This window comes from Antedon mediterranea, chromosome 1, assembly GCF_964355755.1.
Source record: "Antedon mediterranea chromosome 1, ecAntMedi1.1, whole genome shotgun sequence".
NCBI classification, from domain to species: domain Eukaryota; kingdom Metazoa; phylum Echinodermata; class Crinoidea; order Comatulida; family Antedonidae; genus Antedon; species Antedon mediterranea.
This window is the reverse complement of record NC_092670.1, coordinates 35,696,279-35,718,232: the sequence shown is the minus strand read 5'-3', so window position 1 is coordinate 35,718,232 and position 21,954 is coordinate 35,696,279. Positions and strand designations below refer to the sequence as shown.

The following is a 21,954-nucleotide window of genomic DNA, read 5'->3' as shown; positions in this document are numbered from 1 at the left end:
AACAGTTCATTATTTAATAATTGATCTAGAATTACTTAAAAAAATTATCATAATCATGGTTATTAAGTGATTAGTGAAGAAAACAATTTAAAAATAACATTTAAATAAAGTTTTTTAAATGTTTCGTGTTGGTGGTAATCACAATGAAAGTTTACAAAAGAGCTTATTAATTAGCTAAACTTGTTACCAAAATACTTTAACATTAATTAATATAATTCAATTTTGAATTTGATTACAATGTTGTTTTAAAGCTGTTTCAAAGTATCTATACATTGTTCAGATGTTGAACCCTACCCACACAACCCCTCCCCCTCCCCCGTCCCCAGTCCAATTACTGGTCACATCTGATATGGGTTCTAATGCACAAAAGTTTTTGGTTTTTTTATTTTCCTTTTTTAGAAATCCAATATTTTTCATCACAGCCTACATTTTCAAGGCTATACAAGGTCAGGGAGCCGTTTACTTAGTCACGGGACATATCCAAACTTATTTAAGACTAAATTCCTCCATATAAACTTTATGTGAATGTGACAGCTACGGTAGTTCATCTCTCTTCTTACCAGTATCCATCTCTAGTACATTGATTTTTAAACCGTGTTTATTATGGAAAATATTGTTTTTTTTTAATGTAATTTAATGAAAAAAAAAGAGATTAAAATTACATTATTATTACATTAAATATTAGTTCTCGAAACATTATATTCTGGAAATAAACTTAATCTTGTGACGGTGATGGCAGCATTCAATTACCAGTATTGTGGGTATTGTAATTTTGTACACAGTATTTTATTTTCTAATGCTGTTCGAAAGTCTCATCAGCAGTACACACGGACGCTGCCATCTTGTGATTGGAAAGAAGGGTGTAGGCCTAACACTACAGTTGGAAAAACAAAACAAACAAGGCTGGGTTTGCCTGTTGCAAATTTGCCATTTCGCGTGTTTTTAAATTTCATAATACTGTGTGAACAACAAAAAGATCTGCGCCATGTCGCAGGGATTGAAAAATATGAAGAAAAAGCACATCAAAGCTGTGTCGCAGAAAGTTAAGCTCTTCCGAGCAAGCGATCCTCTGCTGTCTGTTTTGATGTGGGGCATAAACCATTCGGTAAGTTGGTGTGATCACGGCAAGATAGTAGGCCTAGGTTCTAGGCCTAAATATTAATGGGTTTGCAGTATGAAGGGTGTAGTCAAGGCTATGAGGTAGTGGCTCACTCATGACCTAACAGCAAATTCAAATATCCCACAGTACCATCGGCATAGATAGGCCTACTTCTTTCATATTTTGCAATAGGCCTAGGCCTATTTAGTATATGTAAATCAACATTTAATTGTTTACGGCTGTCAACGAAAGATTTTTGTTGAGGTGATATGTATTGTAAGGAACAAATTTTCTAGTTAAAAACTAGGCCTAGGCTAGACTGGGCCTAACTATACATGCTCTAGGCTAGGCTAGTGTAAACTAAAGCTACTTTTTTTAGACTTCTGTTAAGTCCTACTAACTACCTGTACTCTACTAGGCCTACTAGTAAGAAGTGCTATTACAAAGGCTCTGTCAGGTCGGCTGTACAGTACATATAATTTCTTATTTTAATTTATATTCCCGCTTTGACTCAACGCAAGGACGAAGCCGTGCACTGACCAATCACAATGTGATAAACCATCTAAACTGTCGCTTGTGATTGGTCAACTCACTTGCGTTGCGTCTACGTCCACGTCCATGCATTACGTCTACGTCCACGTCCATGCATTACGTCTACGTCCATGCATTACGTCTACGTCCATGCATTACGTCTACGTCCATGCATTACGTCTACGTCCATGCATTACGTCTACGTCCATGCATTACGTCTACGTCCATGCATTACGTCTACGTCCATGCATTACGTCTACGTCCATGCATTACGTCTACGTCCATGCATTACGTCTACGTCCATGCATTACGTCTACGTCCATGCATTACGTCTACGTCCATGCATTACGTCTACGTCCATGCATTACGTCTACGTCCATGCATTACGTCTACGTCCATGCATTACGTCTACGTCCATGCATTACGTCTACGTCCATGCATTACGTCTACGTCCATGCATTACGTCTACGTCCATGCATTACGTCTACGTCCATGCATTACGTCTACGTCCATGCATTACGTCTACGTCCATGCATTACGTCTACGTCCATGCATTACGTCTACGTCCATGCATTGCGTCCATGCATTGCGTCCATGCATTGCGTCTAAGTCCATGCATTACGTCCATGCATTGCGTCCATGCATTGTTTCCAATTAGTGGCAACCAAACTTTAGCATGTTCCCCGAATGTAAAGTTTTCTATGGTCGACTGTCGGACAACAAGCTATGCAACATACTTGGCAAAACATTGAATATTTTTCATCTAACTTTTAACTGTATTTTGCAGTGGGAGTTGTGATGCGCAACTGAGTGGTGTTAAGCCCGCACAAACAATCATTTTGTTGAGAGTCTGTGGTGTTTGCCAAACAATGTACAAATTCTAAACTAACATATTTGTAAAACGTCTAGCAAGGTGGGAACTGCTTAGCCATTTTAATAACTGTAGCATACAGTGAAAATTCAATTCAATTTATTCCGGATTTTACAAAACAAACAATAACACATTCATCACACATGCAAGACCCGGGGGACTCCAACAGTAAACTCAATCGCTTTCGATGGGACGTCCCAGCCTTATTATTATTTGCCCATTATTAGTAAATGGGAAAATTATTGTACTAATACCATACTACTGTTACATAACAATTCAACATTTTCCTCATTTGGTAATTCGTACAAATTCGAGGACCAACAGTAATGAACATAATTTTGACTAAATATAATCAACACTAAGCAATAAACGCTAAAATGATTAATTTACATTCGGTTCTATAGTTTTGACATGCAGATCATTAGCTTCCACAACACCACAATTATCATAGTCCCCAATGTATAATAGGCTGTCAGTGGTTTTGCTAGTAAATGACTTCATAAGCTGTTTAAGGCTTCCTGGTTGAAGGGTTGTTATACTATAGGCCGTTTCCTGTGTGCCAATTACAAGTGCCATTTTGACTTTATGCATCGTCGACACCAATGTCAATGGTATTTTATATAGTACAGTATGTACTGTAGAAGTGATGGGTTGAGGGTTGTGAAGTCACTAATATTTTCTATGGTACCTTCAAGGTTTTTACCTATTTATTGTTGGTGACATTCAACATCCAGAAAACCGCCACTAACAGTAAATTATAATATTATAAACTTTATAAATACAATCACATACAGTACTGTACATTTATGAATGATCAAAATAGCTACATCCACTTGCGGTACAAAATTTGAATTACAGTCAATAAATACTTTGCCACGATCCTACTCTTTTGAGTATACTTGTTTTTTTACCTAAGACCATCTTAAATTTACAGTAGTTACCCACCCATCACAAAATACACGTGTCTAGAAGAATAGAAAGTACAGTGTTTTAAAGTTACAGAGATCATAAAGATATTTATCTCTATGCAGGGATTCAAATTAGAAACAACTTGCGGTGCACAATTTGAATTTAAGTCAATAATACTGTACCACGATCCTATGACGATCAACTCTCTTAAGTACCCTGTATGTGGTAGAGTACACTTGATTTCCTAGGACTATCTTAAATTTACAGTAGTTACCCGCCCACCACAAAATCGACACAAATGTCTAGTAGAATAGAGAGTTATTTAAATAGGGATATATAGATTCAAAGTAGAAACTGTTTTTTTTTCCTTTCTGATATAGATCAATGAATTGAATCACATAAACATTCCAGTTATGTTGATGTCGGATGATTTCAAAGCATACAGTAAGGTCAAAGTTGACAATCATCTATTCAACAAGTAAGTACTGCTTAGTTTATTTCGTGCCTAGCCTACCTGGATAAACCAACAATAGCCTTTCTCCTCAAAGAGCGAAATACCTGTATATATCGAAAAGTAGAAGTTTTCATTGAGTTATATATGGTTGCTTGTGGGAGGCTCACACTTGAGGGCATAGTTCATGGACTATACCATTTATGGAGAGGGGAGTTCAGTGAAAACTATTCGAGTTATAATCTTTGAGGAGAAAGACAATTGTTGGTTTATCCAGGTAAGTGGCACTCATAGACTACTAACACCACTGTACTGTAGGTTTGTGTAATAATAATGCTGTAAGTAATTATACTTTTTTAATTACAAGAGCATCTCCATTCATCGCTCCAGACAATTGGTTGTTACTTCAAACTGGATTAAGGTATTTGCTTTAAATGTTATTATTATGATAACATTTAGAGCCAATCACTTGTGGACATGAGATTTGGAAGGCCATGGGTGGTTTCTGAGATCAGAGAGCCATACTGTAGGTGGATTTAGAAGTCAGAGGGTGGAGGATACAGTAGTAGACACACTTTGGAAAGATGTTTTTACCTAAAGTGCTTTTTTACTCTAAGTGGGGTGAGGGAGTGACTGAATAATTCCAGAGGATTGGAATATTTCAACCTATACCCCCTGTACCATTTGCCTTGGTTCCAATGTTAATAATTTCTGTGCTCTTTATTTAGTGCTCATACTGTAATTGGTGCATGAACCAATTACTGTATATATTTTGTAAAACATACAGTAATAGATTATTTAACTGTACAGTAATTGTTTTAACTATATATAACTCAAGGTTATTGATCAATATATGCAAATGAGCTTAATTACGGATGGGTACACATCTGCGTACAGGTTTAATCCATGGACCTAAAATTAGACAGTCTAAAAATAATAATTGTTTTTAAATATTTCTATTTTTCAAGAGGATAGTTTACTATCTATATATATAGTGCTCAAACTTGCAATTGTATTTCCCTGAAAATAATAACATTACAGGCTATTAATTATTTAAAGGCTTTTTTAGGAAATTATAAACTAGCCCATAGTGACGATAGAACAGTGTTGTTGTTCTTTATTGATCATGACGTCATTTGATTGGATTTGAAAAAATATTATTTTTTATCAAAGACACCATTGTGTTCCTATAGTTCTAGCATGAAAACCTTTCTAATTTCTTTTGTTTTATGCAAGAAAAATGTATGTTTATCTAATTATGTTGATCATTGTCGTCCTAGTGTGTAGCAGCCTTTAAAGACCCCTTCCCTGCAATTTTGGACGTTTTTTGGAAAATAATACATATATATCACTTTAAAAACATTAAACCATGTCATTCCTTGTCTTAAATGTACGTTTTATGGTAAATTATGATAAAAAGTGAGAAACAATGCACTACCTAAGTAGCTCGCGGCGATCGACCTCTAGTGGACGGTCTTAGGCCTAGCCTAGCTAGGCTTAGTTTTGTAGGCCTAGCTGGTAAACATCGGTAACGTACGAACATCGTACGCGAGCTATATACCTAGCCTGACGTTGTATGGTTGCTGCATTAATTGTCTTTCTATTTTTGCCAGACTCCGTTGATACAAATTGGGGAAAACCCGGTATTTTCGCTGAAAAGTTAGGACTCTTCCATTTGTTTTGGCCTCACGATCGATCGAAAAGTGGGTGAATTACAGAAGAAAAACAAAAATATCAATCCGCGCGCAATGCATTTTGGGATTTATAGCGGGCCGCTATAATTATTAGAATCGACTTATTTTTCACATTTTTAACCGTTTAAAGACGAAAAAAGTTATCGCAATAGGACCATATAGTATTATTTTTACATTAAATATAGTTTGTGATCTTAAATTAGATCTAAAAAACGTAGGGAATGGGGCTTTAAGCTATTTTAAATTTAATATATTAAATCTATGATTACAAGTGAGGCAATGCACAGTTGGATACAGTTGAACCCTCTAGGGTGTTGTTAATGTCAGATTCTGCAGCAATGGTTATGGCAGAATACAGAGTACTTTTAGTTAATGAAATATGTATCCATTTTTAAAAGGCAGTTAATCACATTTCTGGTCTATTTAAAATCATTTAACAAATAACTATATTTGATGATGATATCATTAAATGTTCAAAATATTTTTCTTCTATTAATATTCACTTCAGTCAGCCTAAAAAAAACTAAAAAGCTACTGTATCCATTCAAAATTAGGATTACTGTACATCTCATTATTGGACATTTAATGTATTAACATTTTCCAAAGTTCCGCCCAGTTTTACCAAGCCATTTTAAAGTTAAAGAATACTGCCCATTGGTCCCTCAGTTCTATTAAAACAATATAACCAGGAATACTGTATGTAGCACAATAATAGTTTTACAGTTATACAGTTAGTTAAAAATCAAGATGTATGGAAATTTCTATTCGAAAGTACATTTACCACGAAGAACTTAAATCTTTATTTTATAATTATTAAGTAATGAATTGTTCTAAATATAGTTTTTCTTTGAAAGTTAAATTCTGTTTATGAATTCTGAGAATTATTGACATTTTACAAGTAACTAGAAAGCCACTCCGCCTACTGTAAAATTCTCCTACATAAGATTTCTCCAGTAAAAACAATATATATATTTGTGTGTGTCTTAATGCTGTTTGTGATTTAGGTTAATTTCATTACAAGCATGTGTATGCGAGTTTGGTGTAATGGTTATGTAACAAGCCTTTCAATTAACAATAGCTTCAGTTGACTAACAATAGAACAGCAACGCGAAAATCAAACGAGTGAATTTGAAAAGAAATAGGTTTTTTAAACTACTCGCATCAAAAAACGTGCACATTAAATCAAATTATGTTTTAAAATTACAAATCACAAATTATAACTCTTGCCTCTTGTTAAAAAATGAAGTTTTTTGGACAAGTAGTTCTCGAGAAAATGCAATTTCAGTTACTTGTTACTTTAAGACTGCTCGCCGGCTTTTGAAAAATTCTGTCCTATCGTTTAACGCTAGCAGGTCTGAAAAAGTATAATAAAAAGTGGTCCAGAATTGGGACTGTGGTCCCAAATGGTTCCCAAAATTTAATGGAATGGTCCTTGACCACATATATATCTGTCTATTCATTTTGGTAAAGATCTTGTAATTACTTTTTGAGTAATCCTGCTAACAAACAAACAAACAAACACACGCTACCGATTACATATACCTCCTTGGCGGAGGTAAATAACTGTAGTGCTGTAATCCTATATTACAGTATATTCTGCAATGCAAATAGATAACTACTATGAAAGTACTGGTAATTTTAAAGAATATACAGTAATGTGTTTACAAAAATATTTAAATACTCTTACCCGTAACAATCTACTGCCACCATGTGAACTTTGAATCTAATCAAATGTTTGAAAATCGAACGCCATCGGATAGCAATAAGCCTATAAAGGTAGCATGATCTATTTCGTGCCTAGCTTACCTGGATAAACCAACACTAGCCAATGCTCTTCAGAGGGAGGGCTTAGATACGAAAACCCTTTTATTACTTCAATTCAGTACACAGTCTGAACCTGTGTGTACTGTGCAAATTTGTGAACTCTGACCTTCGAAGCCCTGGTAGAACACCAAGATACAGACATAAATTAAAAACATGTTAAGGAATGATTAATGACAGAGTTATCTGGGGACAGCCCCCCCCCCCCCCCCCCCGAACTTCCATATTCGTAAAACGCACTCAGAAAGTGCACACTACTTGAGATAAATAAACTTGTTGTTTATGATGACTCACAGTCACATTAAGCTAATGAGTCAAAGTAAAGTAAAGTAATCTACCACATTTAATGATTGCTAATTGTTAATACATACTGTAGTTATTAAGTCATAGTGTGGTCAGACATAATTTTAATAGAAAACCATGTGAATGGTTTTAAAAAACAATCTCATTTTATTTACTCAGTACTTGTACAGTAGTTGTTGACTCACATTGAAGGCCAACTAAACAAACATTATTAATATTATGCTTAAGATAAAAATTAATCTGATTTAATATCTTATATATCTAATATTTAATCGGCATTGCAAAACATTTGAATTTAGTACAGACTTAATGTAAAGAAACGGTTTCACTTTGATGGCATATTAATTATTGCTGACCTACAGACTGTATGCTGTATTTAAAGCTCTGTCTATACTATCAAACCATGAAGGTAAAAAATATTCAATTTATTTTTTACCTCCATGATCAAACTGTCCCAAATATGGTGGTAAATGTAATATGCCCAAATATGGTAGTGTTATGACATCATGTCCATATAAGGGCACATCGCATACATTACTGTATGCTGTATTAATTTAAAGCTTTGTCTACACTATCAAACTGTCCCAAATATGGTGGTAATATGCCCAAATATGGTAGTGATAATGACATCATCATGTCCATATAAGGGCACATCACATGTTTTTGTCTTGACTGTAGTATAGACAGAGCTTTAGAAATGTTACACTTTCTTGAACACCGTGTCAAAGTGCTTTTTACTGGTATATTTTATATTTTTTTAAAGAAAATAATAAATACTGTAAATGAATAATTACAAAAATTCATAAAAAAAACCATTGTTTTGTTATTTGCCCTTGACCCAATTAACATTTTCTGTACATTCGATGCTCTTTGAATTGAATATTAATTACTACAGATGGTTCTCTGTTTAAAACAAGAAATGAAGATTCTGTGCCAGCCATAGTAAATTATAATTGATTAGCAAAAGCTATTTTTGTTTGCTACAATTTGCTATTGATGAATAAAGATAATTATCTATCTTTTTTATAATATATATTTTTTGTTTCCGTTTGTCTGTTTTGTTATGGCGTCCTTGACACAAGCATTTGCTTTCTTGGTGACTCCACCATTATTTGGAAATAAATGTTTATTATAATGATGATCTATATCAGTTATCAAGTTCTTCATAGGATTGTCATTGTCAAGGCCAAACAGATTTAACATTAACTATTAATTTTAATATAGATGGATATTTTTTTCTCTATATAATTTTGATAATACAGTAGTAATATATGAATTTTATTTTATTAAATTTTTTCCTTTTTTGCAGGGAAAATTTACCAAGCCATTTTAAAGTTAAAGAATACTGCCCATTGGTCTTCAGGAACCTTCGAGAAAGATTCAATATTAGTGATGTAGACTTCCTTGTGAGTACCAATTGTAATTTTTTTAAGATATTATTTTTTGTTGATTTCACTAATCCTTTTCCTGCATAAATTGTAACAACTTGTATAAACCAGATTTGATCTCCTGTGATTTATTACACATTTTCATACATGTACACGCGAACCATCAGAAATCCTGGAAGGAAAGTGTAGTTGTGCGCTATTTGATTTAATTACTATGATTTAATACCAGGGCAATATACATGTGCGCACAGTGAGAACTCGAAACATTTTAGGGAAAAAAAACAGGCCTCTCATCAGTGTGCTTGTCTGAGATTCTTCACAAAATTGTTTTTACTATGCAGATGTGAAAATGGCATAAGTGAAAATTCACTTTTATTGAGATAGTTGGCCAGTTTAATCATTTATAATGATACTGTAGTGCTTACTCTCTGGGCTGACCTAAGTAATATGTCTGCTTTTCCAGAAATTCTGGTTTTAGGCCTACTGTGTTTTTAGTACTAGTTACTAAAAATAATTTGAGTACCCTTTAGACCTTTTGAGAGAGTTTGGAGTACTACTGTGCTACTAGTACTAGGCTCTAGACTATAGGTTTCCTTATAATTTTATATCATCCATACATGATGGAAGTACCTCCATGCATACACAATGGTCTATCTATATTTATCTTGATAACAAAAAAAAAAATTTCTGTATAATAATCCTTTTCAGTCATACTGTAGCCACCGAAGTTGTATTATTACTATCCATCCTTTCCTGTTTTTCTAGAAATGAAAACCTCAATTACCACTACAAAAACCAAATAGTACACTACTTCATTGATCTAAAATATGTGATACACTACATATTGTATAAATTGCATAATTTCATAGTTCAATTTTGTACAATTTGAGGTGTCAAATATCAATTATCCAAGGTTACTTAGGTGTTTCTTTAACACATTGTGGCATGCATACACCCACAACAAGGACCTGTCTCTCATCTACAATATTCAGTTTGATTGTTCTAATTTTAAATGATTATAGAATTCATTTCCAGAGTACTGTAAAGTACTTCCTATTTGTTTTGAATTATCACAGTATATTTACTAATTACAGTAACCTTTTAATTTCACCAATTGTCACATTTTTTTGGAATTAACATTTAGTTAATTCCAAGAAATGTAACAGTAACACTAAACAGTGCAATAATTTAATTTTATTGTAACATCAAATTAATTGTGTGCATTGTCTCGTTCTGTGTGTGTGCAAACTATCGTGTTAACCTTTAGAATTTAAATATTCTATAAATTGTTAACTTATCAGATCTACATGGTACCATGTTTTCGAGTGAGATGAGTTAAAATATTATCCATAATCTCACTAGGATGCAAGACAAATACCAACGCGGTGTATGATTCACCATGTTTACTTGTGTTGCGATATCCTTGCGTTGTGTCAACCAAGCTTTACTTACATTATGATAGTCCTACGTATTTAGCAGAAATGGTACAGTAGTGCCAATCAGTCACAAGAGTCCTTGTTCAGCTTTTCACTATTAGATTTTCTTAATTACTGTTCCACATGTTCACATATTTCTAGTACTGTATGGCAGATTGTTCATTTTGTCATAAGGAAATAAAGAAGCAGATACTAGATGCAGGGGCTGCCATAAGAGTAAAATGCTTAATGGGACCCAGCTCCATATACTGTACAGCACCCGATCCAGATGGTCTCCCATCCAAGCTCTAACCAGACCCAACGTTGAACATTTAACACTGTAAATTTATACTGTATTTGTTTAAAACTGTATTTGATTGCTTGTTTTGTAGAATTCTTTCACATCCTCCGCACCAGGGTACGATGACAGTTCTGGCAAAAGTGGTTCCAAGTTCATGATGTCCGCGGACAAAAAATATGTTATTAAAACAATATCAAGCGAAGAGGTTGGACTCATGCATGAACTGCTTAAAGCCTACCATAAGGTAAAACAGGTTGTTAAGTTAAATTTATGTGTATCCTTGTATAAATTTTAGATCCACAGTAATGACGAGTTGAGTGGCTTAGCAGTTAAAGCTACTTTCACATCTTACCCGGAATCGGTCCGGCACCCTGAGGAAAATTTTAGTTCCTAGGATACTCCTAATGGTCTAGTCCGCAACCACGCCCTCATGTGGGAACGTACCACCGTCATCATTTCTTTTCGTCACGTGAAGGCGTTACGACGTACAAAGATAAAAGTGATACGTTGCATTCAGTTATAGTTGCTATGATTTAATATTTTTCAGTATGTTGTAGAAATCCACGGTGAAACGCTTTTACCACAATACCTCGGTATGTATCGATTGACAGTTGATGGAAATGAAACGTACATGATAATAATGAGGGGGGTTTTCAGTAGTACTTTGGCAATTCATCGGAAATATGACCTCAAGGGGTCAACTGTTGACAGACAAGCAAGTGATAAAGAAAAGGTTTGTATCTGTCAATTTCTATATGTTTGCCTATCTTTGACTATAGCTCTGTCTACACTATCAAATTCATTTGACAAATATAGTGTGATGTGCCCAAATATGGTAGTGATAATCCCAAATATGGTAGTGATGTGACATCATCATGTCCATATATGGGCACATCACATTTTGTTGTCACATACAGTTTGATAGTGCAGACAGAGCTATACAGTGGCAATGTCTATAGCTTTTTAATAGGAAAAAACTGTAGTCGGAGATCTTTGACAAAACATTTGGTCACAGTATATACACAGTTGCATAACAACTATGAGCTCCAGATCATAAAGAGTTCAATGCAACTACCCAGCGTTGGAGGGCCCCTTAGGAGTGCTAAACCAAAGACCTTTGCCCTGTGCGTTAATACACAACATAATGAGTCAAATAAATATGTTATGATAACAATCCTTGTATAGATGTCACTTAAATAACATTTGTCTTGTGTAGGTTCATTCCATTTACTACAACATTTTGATATTTATATTATTAAAGGATGTGTAATGGTAATTGTTGACGTTGGGTTTCCAATTTTTGTTTCGTTTCAGTTAATACTTAATAATACAATGACTTATTTTATTATTTTTTTAGGCTAAAGATTTTCCAACTTTCAAGGACCAAGACTTCTTGAAAGAAAACAACAAAATATATGTCGGTGCTGAAGCCAAACAGAAGTTACTCACTACATTGGAACACGATGTAGAGGTGAATATTGCACATGATTTTACCTACAAAATATCTCCCAATTGAGTTGATGATGAATGCCAGTTTATTGCCTGTAATTCTGTTAATATGATTCCCTCCAAATACCATCTACCTAGTTTGTCACGTTTTGTTAAAAGTCGCAACTGGGATTTTTGATCCAAAAAAAAAATCTAGTGTTATGGTCCTCCTTCGAGCACCACTTTCATAGGCGGATTCAAGGGAGCCTCCTTAATTTTGAAAAATAGAATGCAAGAGATAGAAAATCAGATTAAAATTCAGCACTTAATCTTTAGGCCCTGTGCCCATCACTTTTTCAAAATCCTTGATCCGCCACTAATATTCTTGGTGCCTTGTGGATAAAAGGTCACCACTTCATTGGCCAAACAGGATAGTAGAATTAGAGATAGACATATCCAATAAATTTGAGAAGAACTTGGAACGTTATTTAAAAAATGTTTGCAAACTATTAGTATTACAATTATAAATTTATTGACTAGTCTGTGTAATAATAAATGTTTTACATTCTTTTTTTTGCAAAAAGTTCTTAGCCAAATTGAAATTAATGGACTACAGCTTATTAGCTGGCATCCATGATGTGGCAAAAGCCGAGCAGGAGGAACGCGAGAGGCTGGAAGCTGAAGAAAAGAATGGATTCCATGAGGATGAAGACTCGGGAAGTGGCGAAACATTTACCCCTCCTGACAGTCCCATGAATGTGTCTCCAGCTCTCCTCTCATCAGGAGAGTGTGACCTTAGTGAAGATCTATATGCTATTCGAGCTTCTGATGGTATTTATTATTTTACTACATTATTTAAACTGTTTGAAATGAGAAAATAAAAAAGAAAGAATAAAAGCTAAAAGGATGTCTAAGGTGATAACCGAACTGATTAAAGTACTGTGTCATGCGTATACCCATTATTAATCAGTGCTTCTATGAATGGATGTTCTGTTGAGCACAGGAACGCTAGTTACTCGTACACAGTACTGTTTTGATTATGATCAATGCGGAAATCACCTCACTACCCATATTTCATAGTTTTTGCAAATTATGTCAGTTTTTCTGCTCCCACATTGTCAGTAGATATGCACCTGCCACAGGCCCCTTGTTTAGCACTACAAATTGGCCTTCACAATACTGGGTGATTGCATTTGGCTGCTCATGCTCTGGGGCCCCTTAAGCTCCATAGCCTCTGGTTTTATGCAGTAAGCGATCATAGCTGTTAAACCACTAGCCACAGGCTTATTTCTATAAATGCTTTTTTCCAACTTTACAGTATTCATTTGGAAATTTACCAAAATGAATTCCAAGAAATATTACCTCTTATAGGATAATGTATTATACTGTGTAAAAATAATTGTGCTTGTGAATTCAGAAGGTCACTTTAAGCTTCCTTTGGGCTACATGATCAAGATGCATTATCTTTATAAATATCTAAAAGAGACAGAATGATCTACGATGTAAACATCTTCTTTGCCATTAGTTTGTATAAATTGCATTTACACTATGGTTAATCTTAACCTAAATACTTCCCTTAATATCAATTAGTAGATACGGTAATTGATTTGTTCTATTTCAATCCATCATGCTCGTCCATTAGCCATTCATCTCATGAATATTCAGTGTGCTAATTAGAACACCATGGTCACTCAGCTGGTCTAATTTAATTCGGTTAGTAAGTCCCATAAGCTGTTTCGTTGCCAGAGATAATGATTGGAAGGTGCGTTTAATGAGCCAGTGTGAATGGGTTTAATGAAGAGATTTTGTGCATGTGTTTTTAGCTGCCTTCATTATTGAATTTTAAGTCTATTTATAACCAAGCTGATGGCAATTAATGGCATGTATATGAGATGCGTAAAAGAAGTACAAATGTGATTTTGGTTTTTTGTTTGCATTAAAATAAATATAATGTATTGTATCGACAAATGTATTTGCTGTCACAAGATGCACATTACAACAATTTTAATCATTTTCGAATATGTAACAAAAAGTCCACATAAATTCAGTAAGGTTTTTTTTCATTGCAGAATTTTGTTTTCTCCCACTAAATTTGTATTTTTTTTTTACACTTCTACATTAGTTCATTCTTTATGGAGACATTTTACTGTTTGTGGAAGGATTACGTCCAACACTTATTTAGAGTACACCCCCTATTTGGGGACACTGTTGATAGGGGACTACTGTATTGAAATATAAAAAGTAGAGAATATTTACATTTACTCTATATAGTTTTACAAAAAAATTCACTATTATTTTAACAAATGATGTTTTTCCATTGACAGATTCACCAAAAGAAGAAGTCTACTTTCTAGGACTGATAGATATCTTAACTCATTGGGGTGCTCGCAAGAAAGCTGCAATGGCTGCCAAGACTGTAAAACATGGGGTAAGTAGGAGACAGGCATAGAATCTCACACTTATGGAGTGTACAAATGAGCACAAAGAGGCAAGCATTAGAATATATAGGTATTTTTATTCATAAAAAACACATACATAGTACAAACAGAAGGCAGCCAACGGCTGAATAATTCTTCAAACAACGTACAAAGTAAAAATTTAAAAGACTCTAACAACAATATAATATATACAAGTACACAATAAATCCGATCATTAAAAAGCCGTTAAAATTCTTTAAAATGCCAAAAGACCCAGATAAACCAAAGCATGAGATAATCACTAATTCGTTAATTATTATTAATATTATAAACCTACAAAGTTTTAGATTTAGAAGCTTCATTCATTCTATCAATAATGTTAGGGATGGTAAAGCATTTCCAACGATTAGTTTTACACAAGGGGCATCCAACAAATTAACATTTCTCAAATTGCGACCGTGGTTAAGATAAGGGGAAGCATATCCTCTGTGGGACTTTCCCCTATTACGAGGAACACTTGCCATGAAATGAACAAGGTTAATATATATTTTAACAATACTACAAGCCCCTATTAATTATATTAAGTGGACATTTGGTTGGGTTAGGTGTCTTCTTTATAGCTCTGTCTACACTATCAAACTTTATTTGACAAAAAAAATGTGATGTGCCCATATATATGAACATGATGTCATCACTACCATATTTAGGTATATCACCTCCATATTTGGGCACGTCACACTTTTTTTTTCAAACTATTTTGATAGTGTAGAGAGAGCTTTATAGGGGTTTTGCTGTACCTTTAAAATTATATGCGACCAATTTGTACAGGGCAAGTTATTAAAATATTTTAAGGTAGTAAAATTTGTGCTTATGAACATACAAGATTTAAGCCAATTTGTTTTAAGAGAGAGCAAAATTGTTATCGTTTATTGTTAATAAGTTAACTGTATTGAAATATAATATTCTATCCTTTCTTTTTAGGCCGGGGCGGAAATCTCAACAGTTAAACCTGAACAATATGCCAAGCGATTCTTAGAATTCATTTCAAAGGCAGTTGAATAGCGCAACAAACCTGTGAGAGACTATGTTTAAATACTTGCCAGTTAGTAACGAACAATGTTTCTATATACCACTTTATATATTGTCAAATTTATTAGCGCGACTCTCAATGTGATTTCGTCTACCAGTGTTCAACAGGACATCCTGTGGATTGGACATTTTAAAAGCTTTGCGGACAACTAGTATTAAATGATGTCTTTAGTGTTAAGGACCAGATACTAATTGGTGATCAAATATTTGTTACAAGAATTATTCTTTTAGAAATATAATTGAAGGAGTTTAGTGATGAATTCAACAGCATTCAATAGTATACTTCTTTTTTATCACACACTGCAGTTTAATGAAGACAACATCTGGTGAATGTTGGTACACATCAGCACTCAATAGAATCATTCTTTTACTTTGTCAAGTGAGTTTACACACCAGTATTTAATGGAGACCTTCTGGATGTTGGCCAGATTAGTTTGGCTGCATTCGCCAGCATTCAATGGAAACCTGGATTTTGGTACTCATCAGCATTGGAGACCTGGTTGTTCTGGTGAGTTTACTGCACGCCAGCATTCAATGGAGACCTGGTTGTTCTGGTGAGTTTACTGCACACCAGCATTCAATGCAGGCCTGGTTGTTCTGGTGAGTTTACTGCACACCAGCATTCAATGGAGACCTGGTTGTTCTGGTGAGTTTACTGCACACCAGCATTCAATGGAGACCTAGATGTTGGTCGGTTAAAGTTTACTGCACACCAGCATTCAGACGTTATGAATGATGTTTGGTCCTTACCAGCATTCAATGAAGAACTTGTGGATGCTGGTCTAGTGACTTTTGTATGCACAAAATTCAGTGGATGATGATTGGTCCTCCCAAGCATTCAATGGAGAACTTATGGATGTTAGTCTGGTGACTTTTTTACGCACAGCATTTAATGCAGGCCTGGTTGTTCTGTTGAGTTTACTGCACACCAGCATTCAATGGAGACCTGGTTGTTCTGGTGAGTTTACTGCACACCAGCATTCAATGGAGACCTAGATGCTGGTCTGTTAAAGTTTACTGCACACCAGCATTCAGACGTTATGAATGATGTTTGGTCCTCACCAGCATTAAATGAAGAACTTGTGTCCAGTGACTTTTGTATGCACAGCACTCAATTGTGACCTGGTTTCATCTGGTGTGTTTGGTCCAACCAACAGTCATTGGTGAGACCTGTTTGGTCTAGCAAGTTTAGTACACATCAGCATTCAATGGATTTCTACAACTGCTGTGATGAATTGTCAAACATCAGAAGTAATATTTGTTGTACGGTCACATTACAATGGAAATGACAGCATATGACGTATAACGAGCTGGTGTATCTTCACAATAAATTGTTTCTCTAAAATAAGTAGATAGGTTTTCAAATAAATTGTTTTTTTTATGTGCATTACGATAGATATACCCTTATTAATTTTACAATGCAATGTAGTTTTCTACATTATTCTATCCTTTTTTCAGGAGACAAAAGTGAGACCAAAAAAATATGAAATCATGTGATTTTAGAGATAATATTCATGTTTCCATAAAAATGATTACATATGTAATGTGCTTCGGATTGTCATTTAGTGATCAAATTTGCGAACTTTGTATCAAATTGTGAGTTTTATTTTTCCAAACTTTTTTCCATAGGGTGCTTCCTTGGTATCTGTTATCCATATGGAATGAGTGTTGACTTAAAGAAAGTGTTTATGTTGTAAAAAGTCGAAAAGATAGTACAGTAGCATCTCCCAATTCATTACTTATGAATAACCCGTTACACCTACTGTATTTTACATTACACAAGTTTACATTTAGTAATACTCGATAGTTTACACACACTTTGTCAACACCTGTGTTTTGTATTGTGTGCTCCCCCATGTGTGTACATTCTAGAGTTCACACAAACATGGGGCACATGCTATACAAAACGGAAGTCTCATTGTGTGTAAAAACTTCAAGTTTTGCTAGGAAATGTGATAGGTAAATTACAGACATCATTAATGATGTTTTTTGACTACCATACCATTTGAAACTTGTATATTTGTGTTCGCATGGAATATATATGTGGACAAGGTTTTTATAAACATAACGATAACAATGTTCAATTGTTAATGTTATGAAGTTTATATGTACTGTATTGTAAAGTATAAGAAAGTCTACAACCTAAAAGTTTTGGTTTATGCTTACTCATTTTCATACATATATATTTATTTGAACTTACACCTTTAAATCGGTGGCACTCAATCAATGACAATTGGTGCGTTCTTAAGTAAAAGTTACAAATTCACAAACTTAACTAAACAAATATGTAAAAAAAAAAAAAATATATAATCCTGTGGAAACGACTAAATAACATTATTAATAATAATATCTCCATTACTACTACTACAGTAATTGTGACATACACTACAGGATAGGAGATCACAGTATAGTTATCTTGACATATTCTTTGCTGCTGTACATACTGTTTCGTTTTTTTATAAATACTCATACATTTATAGAGTGTGTATGTCACATGATCCACAACGTTTTAATAAGTACATTCATCCATTCCTCTTGTGAAATAAAAAGATTTCTAATAATACAAATTATTTATAAAAAAAATATAAAGATGTGTATTTTAAAAACCATTTTGTACAAATATATTCTTGTTCTTTGCTGTGCTGAAAGACCTTCTTGTGTGGTGTTCTTCACACTATGCTATATTCACCAAAAAGCACACTGTAGTGTTATATATCCATACTTGGATTTTCATCCTAAAATATTTGTGAATATCATTATCATATTTATATATTCTGGTTATGCATTATGATAAAATATTAATGTTCTTGTAATATAAATGCAATGCTTTATGAATATAGATACACTTATGACCACACACCTTCTTATCCAAAATGACCCTTGTGAAAGGATTGTATATTGTGTGCTTAAACAGTCATACAGTAGTATGTTTTAAAACAAAGAGGTTAAATAAATTAATTAGAGTCAACTAAGCAACAACGAAAAGTCATGTGGAGAGTGCAGGGACTTTTCAAAATGGTCTTCTTATTTGTACAAACAATACAGTTTTTAGACATTAACTCTATTGATAATGGCAATCTGTATGCTCTTTACGCTTAACACGCTGTAATAGAAGCATGGTTGTCCATGAGTGAATAGGGCATATGACTTCACACTGGCATATCTGATTGACCAATGTGATGTAGCCATATCCTTCTCCATGGCGACTCGGATTTTGAGCCATTGATTGATTTGACTCTCTAGTTGATCATATAACCTCTGTAGTTTAAATCAATATATATAATATTGAATACTGTTTAAATTTGAGAGCAGTCTGAACAATTTTATATACCACTAAATACTAAATACATCTAAATACTACTAAAAGTTTTGAAAAAGTATATATTTTGGTATTAAGTTTGTGCGTTATAATATAAACAAATAAACAAACCGAAAGCAGTTAACAAAATCAATAGACAAAAACAGTACAATTAAGATTAGTTTTACCTATCACATAAATTTATATTATTTTAAATATTTGATACTATCCTTTTTAAATTTAAAAGTTATTTTTTTCAGCAAATTTTAATAGTTGTCATCTAAAATAGATAATCTAACCTAAAACATTGTTTTATTCAAAGTAAAAACGTTATTTAACTATATGAGCAAGTGAAATAATTACTTGTAGTTGTACTAAAACCATCATAATAATCTTACAGAATTATTTTTAGAACAGTTGTTTCAGCCTTCAAATGTCATTAATGCTTTAGTCATTAGTTAATTGTAATTAAAATAACATAATTAGGCTTTAATGATTAGGTTCTGTTATGCTTGGTGAATTTCTAAGTAGTTATCTTGTAGAGTTTATAAAGGAACAGGATGAAACAGATGCGAGCGATCCAGCCACCCACTCAGCCAGGGATAACCCAGCCAGGGACGACACAGCCAGGGACGACCCATCCAGGGATGACCTATCCAGGTGTGGCCCAGCCAGGGATGACACAGCCAGGGACAACCCATCCAGGGATGACCCATCCAGGGATGACCCATCCAGGGGTGGCAAATCCAGGGATGTATCATCCCTGGCTTGGCCACCCCTGGATGTCCTATTATCCTATACTATATAATATATTATAGAAGTTCTAGTCTGATCAAAGCTTCCTCAACACTATATTATATTTTAGGGAAGAAGAAAAGCTCAACATTTAACATGTTTTATGATTATGTCTGTAATTAAGTAGGATCATGTGCAAAGCTAATCCTAAGGTCCACTCTCCTGATTCACCTCAACCTAAACAGTTTTTATAAAAATGCACAATGTTCGAAATACATTCAGCTGAGTGTGTTTAAAGTACACTAACAGTTGACGCACACTGTAAACTTGTCGCATAAACCTTCCCTATGTCGAGATGTACTCTTTTTTATTTTTAGTCCATAGAGCTTCCTTCTCTCTAAAACTGAAACATAATACCGGACTGGAAATGACATTTTAGAAGCTTTTAAAATTTATAGTTATAAAAAAAACGGTAACTTTCTGGTCTTTAATACTTGTTTTAATACTGTTTAATATGGATACTGTATCTGTGGACATGTTATACCAATTATATACAGTTTGTTATTGGAGCAAAGATAGGGTAAATAAGTAGCTTAATAATAAAATGTTTAGAACGCTTCTTTTTTTATGTAGTTTATCTCATAATATTAATAGCAACAAGATTATCTAAAACTGTGCAATGTAAATGAATTGATATTTTCAATCGTATAGAAAGTGCTTAATTTTTTTTGTTATAATGCAGTCGCCTGTTGATATACTACTTTCATCCGAGACACAATTTCCAGAAGGCATTTTATAGAGTAGGAAATAGTTGGAAATAGGTTTTTTAGTTTTTATTTATGGGAATATGGTTTGTCGCAAATAGCCTGATTTCGTGATGAACGTCATTGCACAATGCATGATGGGAAAGGTCATGATGCATTCCTACCAACAACAAATCATGTACGTACGTGTCGTGACGTTTGCTCCCAAACCCTTCACACGATGTGTTGTGTACACTATTTGCGATAAACATAATGTTGACAGTATTACCTTATTTTCCAAATACAATCGACCCTATGTTGTTTTCTGTACATTGTTTCTCTCATTTTATCAGGTTTGGTAAAAAAAAAAAACCATTATTATTATAATGTTATTTTTATTGACTCAATTGATGGAGGAAGTTAATCCCTCTATACATTGTTTTTCTTGTGTGTTAGTATTGAATTATTGGCAGGGTTGTTGGTCACATGTGTATACAATTTCACTAAGTGCACAGGATATAAACAGAATTGCAGGGAAAGGGAAAATCTGCATCCGTACCATATTTTAGTGATTTTCTTGATGTAGTTATTATAGAAAGCTATATTTCTATTATGTTGATATAATGTTGCTTAGTACAGTATTGTGTTTTTTCTATTCCAATCACTGTACTACAATATAATAATTGTATTAGAATAAATTCAATTGTTATGAACAATTATTCAGTTGAATAAATTATATTATTTATTTAAATATATATTTTCATTAAATGTATTATTTTAACAAATTATATTATTGTGATATTATTTTTATTTGCATTATGCATATATTTGTTTTTTTAAATATTGAATTCTTATGAAAATTAAAGACATTCACTTATTAAGTAATACTATTATATGACTGAATTTAGACTTTTGTGTATAATTTGTATTCTAGTATTTGTAATATTTTTACCACTAATTTATAGGTATTATCTATGCTTAATAGTCTTACACTTATTCAATTTATTGTCAAAATTACTCCATTGGTTATATATTATTTTCTACTTGTTTATTTCATGTTTATCATACTGTGACAATGTTGTGTGTTACAAGATAATACTTATGAAACATGGTTACAGAAAATATAGAAATGTGCTTACTACTCCTATGCTAGAAAGTAGTAAACGTTTGCATTTTTGAATGAATTATTATTGAAAATGATTAAAATCATTGTAAATTGATGCCTATTATTAAAAAATATAAAGTAAGATGTAAATCCGTTTTGTAATATTGTTTTAGTTGATGTTGTGAATGGCCTACTATATTATCATTATCAACAAGAGGCTATTATTAGTCCCGTGGGCTGTATATAACATCATAAACTATTGACCAATAAAAGGATTTCCTGGTTACGTCATACACCAAAGAAGAAGGCCACTCACTGAGCTTCCGGGTTAAACCTGACCAAGCATACGATAAGTA

General features: G+C 33.6%; 2 protein-coding genes across 3 annotated transcripts in view; one reads left to right on the top strand and one right to left on the bottom strand.

The window, feature by feature from the left end:
* The window catches only part of LOC140046139 (sterol regulatory element-binding protein cleavage-activating protein-like), a 70,061-nt gene that overhangs the window by 25,770 nt on the left and 22,337 nt on the right, over window positions 1-21,954 (bottom strand). The window lies entirely within an intron of this gene.
* LOC140045621 (phosphatidylinositol 5-phosphate 4-kinase type-2 alpha-like) lies at window positions 841-21,709 on the top strand. Of its 2 annotated transcripts, XM_072090562.1 has the most exons (10): window positions 841-1,105; window positions 3,791-3,888; window positions 8,989-9,085; window positions 10,875-11,027; window positions 11,331-11,516; window positions 12,141-12,254; window positions 12,796-13,042; window positions 14,536-14,639; window positions 15,610-15,702; window positions 17,347-21,709. In XM_072090562.1, the coding sequence occupies exons 1-9, from the start codon at window positions 986-988 to the stop codon at window positions 15,688-15,690; spliced, it is 1,200 nt and encodes a 399-aa protein (XP_071946663.1). In that variant the 5' UTR covers window positions 841-985; the 3' UTR covers window positions 15,691-15,702; window positions 17,347-21,709. The 2 variants fall into 2 exon arrangements, with proteins under 2 accessions (XP_071946663.1, XP_071946658.1); XM_072090557.1 differs by having other exon boundaries at window positions 15,610-21,709.

Excerpts from the sequence above, each read along its gene's own strand:
- LOC140045621 (XM_072090562.1), top strand. The coding sequence starts at position 986 with ATGTCGCAGGGATTGAAAAATATGAAGAAAAAGCACATCAAAGCTGTG. Across the intron at positions 1,106-3,790 it reads TGTGGGGCATAAACCATTCG|ATCAATGAATTGAATCACAT; the intron begins GTAAGTTGGTGT and ends TTTCTGATATAG. Across the intron at positions 14,640-15,609 it reads CCAAGACTGTAAAACATGGG|GCCGGGGCGGAAATCTCAAC; the intron begins GTAAGTAGGAGA and ends CTTTCTTTTTAG.